The 2,505-nt window shown below is 53.1% G+C and overlaps 1 protein-coding gene across 1 annotated transcript in view; it reads right to left on the bottom strand.

The window, feature by feature from the left end:
- Positions 1 to 1,900: 1,900 nt before the first annotated feature.
- The window catches only part of ST6GALNAC1 (ST6 (alpha-N-acetyl-neuraminyl-2,3-beta-galactosyl-1,3)-N-acetylgalactosaminide alpha-2,6-sialyltransferase 1), an 11,218-nt gene continuing 10,613 nt past the window's right edge, over positions 1,901 to 2,505 (bottom strand). The window contains 1 exon segment of the mRNA XM_014531735.1: positions 1,901 to 2,490. Within this exon segment, the coding sequence (XP_014387221.1) occupies positions 2,117 to 2,490 (374 nt within the window). The 3' untranslated portion in view covers positions 1,901 to 2,116.

The raw sequence follows: 2,505 nt of genomic DNA, 5'->3' as shown, positions 1-2,505 counted from the left end.
GAACTAGGAAAACCTGAAAGAAAGAAAGAAAAAAAGCTGGGCACTAAAGAGAATTGTGCGCCAAGATGCTGCCACCTTCTGCCCTGAGCTGGTACTGCACCCTTTTCGAGCAAAGCAAATCCAGTCCTATTGGTATTAGTAATTCTGTTTAGCATCCTTGGGGTTCTGGGCCTCACAGTCCAAATCCCGGAGCTAGAGCTCAAAGAAGATGAACGGAAATGGCTTAGGTTTAGCCCAGAGTCTCCTCGTGGGGGTTGAGAAAATGCAGGGAGAATAGAAGAATGAAAGGGGAGGAAAACTAGTTCCTTGTTGCATCAGGCGTCTCACACACAGCGGTTTTTAAAAATCTTTGTGAAATGGACCCTAAAAGTCATGTTGCAGACTAGGAAACAGCCTAAGAAAGTGTTAAAGGATGTTTTTTACAGGGTAAAATTGTGACTCGTGTGCACAAGGATTTTATTTAACGCATTCATGAGTGAAAGAACCAGTAAGATATGTCTCCATTGTACAACATGGTCCACTACCCACAGGGAACAGCTACCCGTGTCTCCATTGTACAACAGGGACCACTCCCCACGGGGAACAGCTACCCATGTCTTCATTGTACAACAGGGACCACTCCCCACGGGGAACAGCTACCCATGTCTTCATTGTACAACAGGGACCACTCCCCACGGGGAACAGCTACCCATGTCTTCATTGTACAACAGGGACCACTCCCCACGGGGAACAGCTACCCATGTCTTCATTGTACAACAGGGACCACTCCCCACGGGGAACAGCTACCCATGTCTTCATTGTACAACAGGGACCACTCCCCACGGGGAACAGCTACCCATGTCTTCATTGTACAACATGGTCCACTACCCAGAGGGAACAGCTACCCGTGTCTCCATTGTACAACACGTATTTGCATCTCCGTGGACAAGACTTTTTTATTATCACCAGTTTTCTACCCCCCCCCCTCCCCGCCCAGAGTTGTCAAAGAGCTCAAAGACAAGGATGGCTGGTCAGATAACCCCAGCGGCGTCCGCTAGACCAGCGATCTTCAACATTTTCCATCTCAGGGCACCCATAAACTAACATCTGAAATTCTGCGGCACACCCAAAAAAATATATTTTTTGCCGATCTGACAAAAACACACACAAAAAAAGAGGTATAATTGTGATTCATTCGCGACGGATGTCTGGCTCCTGTAGTGTTGTCTGTGGTCGTGTTTTTATTCGCCGGTCTAAGGGGAAGGGGTCCGTGCACCACTGCGAAGCCAGGGACTGGTGTTTTATAAATTCTTGTGGCGGCACCGGCTGAAAATCGCTGCCCTGGACTGTCCAGGGTGAAATGAGCTGCCTTCAAGGCTTCAGCGCTGCTAAGAGATCGGACTTCAAACCCGGATCCGTGTTTCCATCACTTCCGTCTTTCCTCTGTGCCGATATCGCTTCTGCACAGTGAGGGTGGTTTTCCGCGGAGATCTGTGGCACTGACCGCTCGTCACCCGTTCAGTTAAAATTCCTCGGTCTCAAGAAGGGAGCCCTGCCCTAGCGGGGGTGGCTCAGTGGATAGAGCGTCGGCCTGCGGGCTGAAAGGTCCCAGGTTCGATTCTGGTCAAGGGCATGTACCTTGGTTGCGGACACATCCCCAGTTTGGGGTGTGCAGGAGGCAGCTGATTGATATTTCTCTCTCATCGATGTTTCTAACTCTCTATCCCTCTCCCTTCCTCTCTGTAAAAAATCAATAAAATACATTTAAAAAAAAAAAAAGCCACGAACCTCGGTTGCAGGCTCCTCCCGGGCCTGGGCCCTGGTCAGGGCACATGCAGGAGGCAACCAACCGATGTGCTTCTCTCACATCGATGTTTCTCTCTGTCTCTCCCTCTCTCTCCCACTCTCCCTAAGAATCAACGGGAAATACCTTCTGGTGAGGATTAAAAAAGAGAAAAAAGAAAAGAAAGGCGCCCTGTCCTCCCCCCGGGACAGAACCTTCAGCAACTTTCCAAGCTCTTTTCCCAACGCCAGTCATGGCCGTCTCAGGGCGTCCCTCATGGTGCGGACAGACGGACAGACGATGTTCCCTCCCAGGCCCGGAGGGGCGGGGGCCTGGCCCGGCCTGAGGGGCCCATCAGACCTTCTGCTTGGGCTCCACTGGGCGCTGGTACAGCCGGATGATCCCCTCGTCATGCAGCCGCTTCCAGAGCGTCCTCTCCAGGGCGAAGTCGTGGTTGATGTAAAAGACCGTCTTTTTCCACGACCGGTCGTAGTAGTGGTCGGAGAAGCGCTCGTGGCCCTCGGTGATGAAGCCGTAGGCGCTCACCTGCGTCGAGGTCGGTGGAGAAACAGCCTGTGTCGCTCTCTCCTGGCCTCTTCTCAGGGTCTGTGTGCGCCGTGTCCCCCTTCCCCTCCCAGGTCTGGGTGCAGGCCCCTGGTGCACCCGCACCCCAGCCCACGCCACCGCTGGACGGGGCAGTGCCGAGCAGGCGGGAACCCCAGAGCCGTCTCCCGTCCGCCCCC

This window comes from Myotis brandtii, unplaced genomic scaffold, assembly GCF_000412655.1.
Source record: "Myotis brandtii unplaced genomic scaffold, ASM41265v1 scaffold825, whole genome shotgun sequence".
NCBI lineage: Eukaryota > Metazoa > Chordata > Mammalia > Chiroptera > Vespertilionidae > Myotis > Myotis brandtii.
This window is presented reverse-complemented; position numbering and strand designations above follow the sequence as displayed.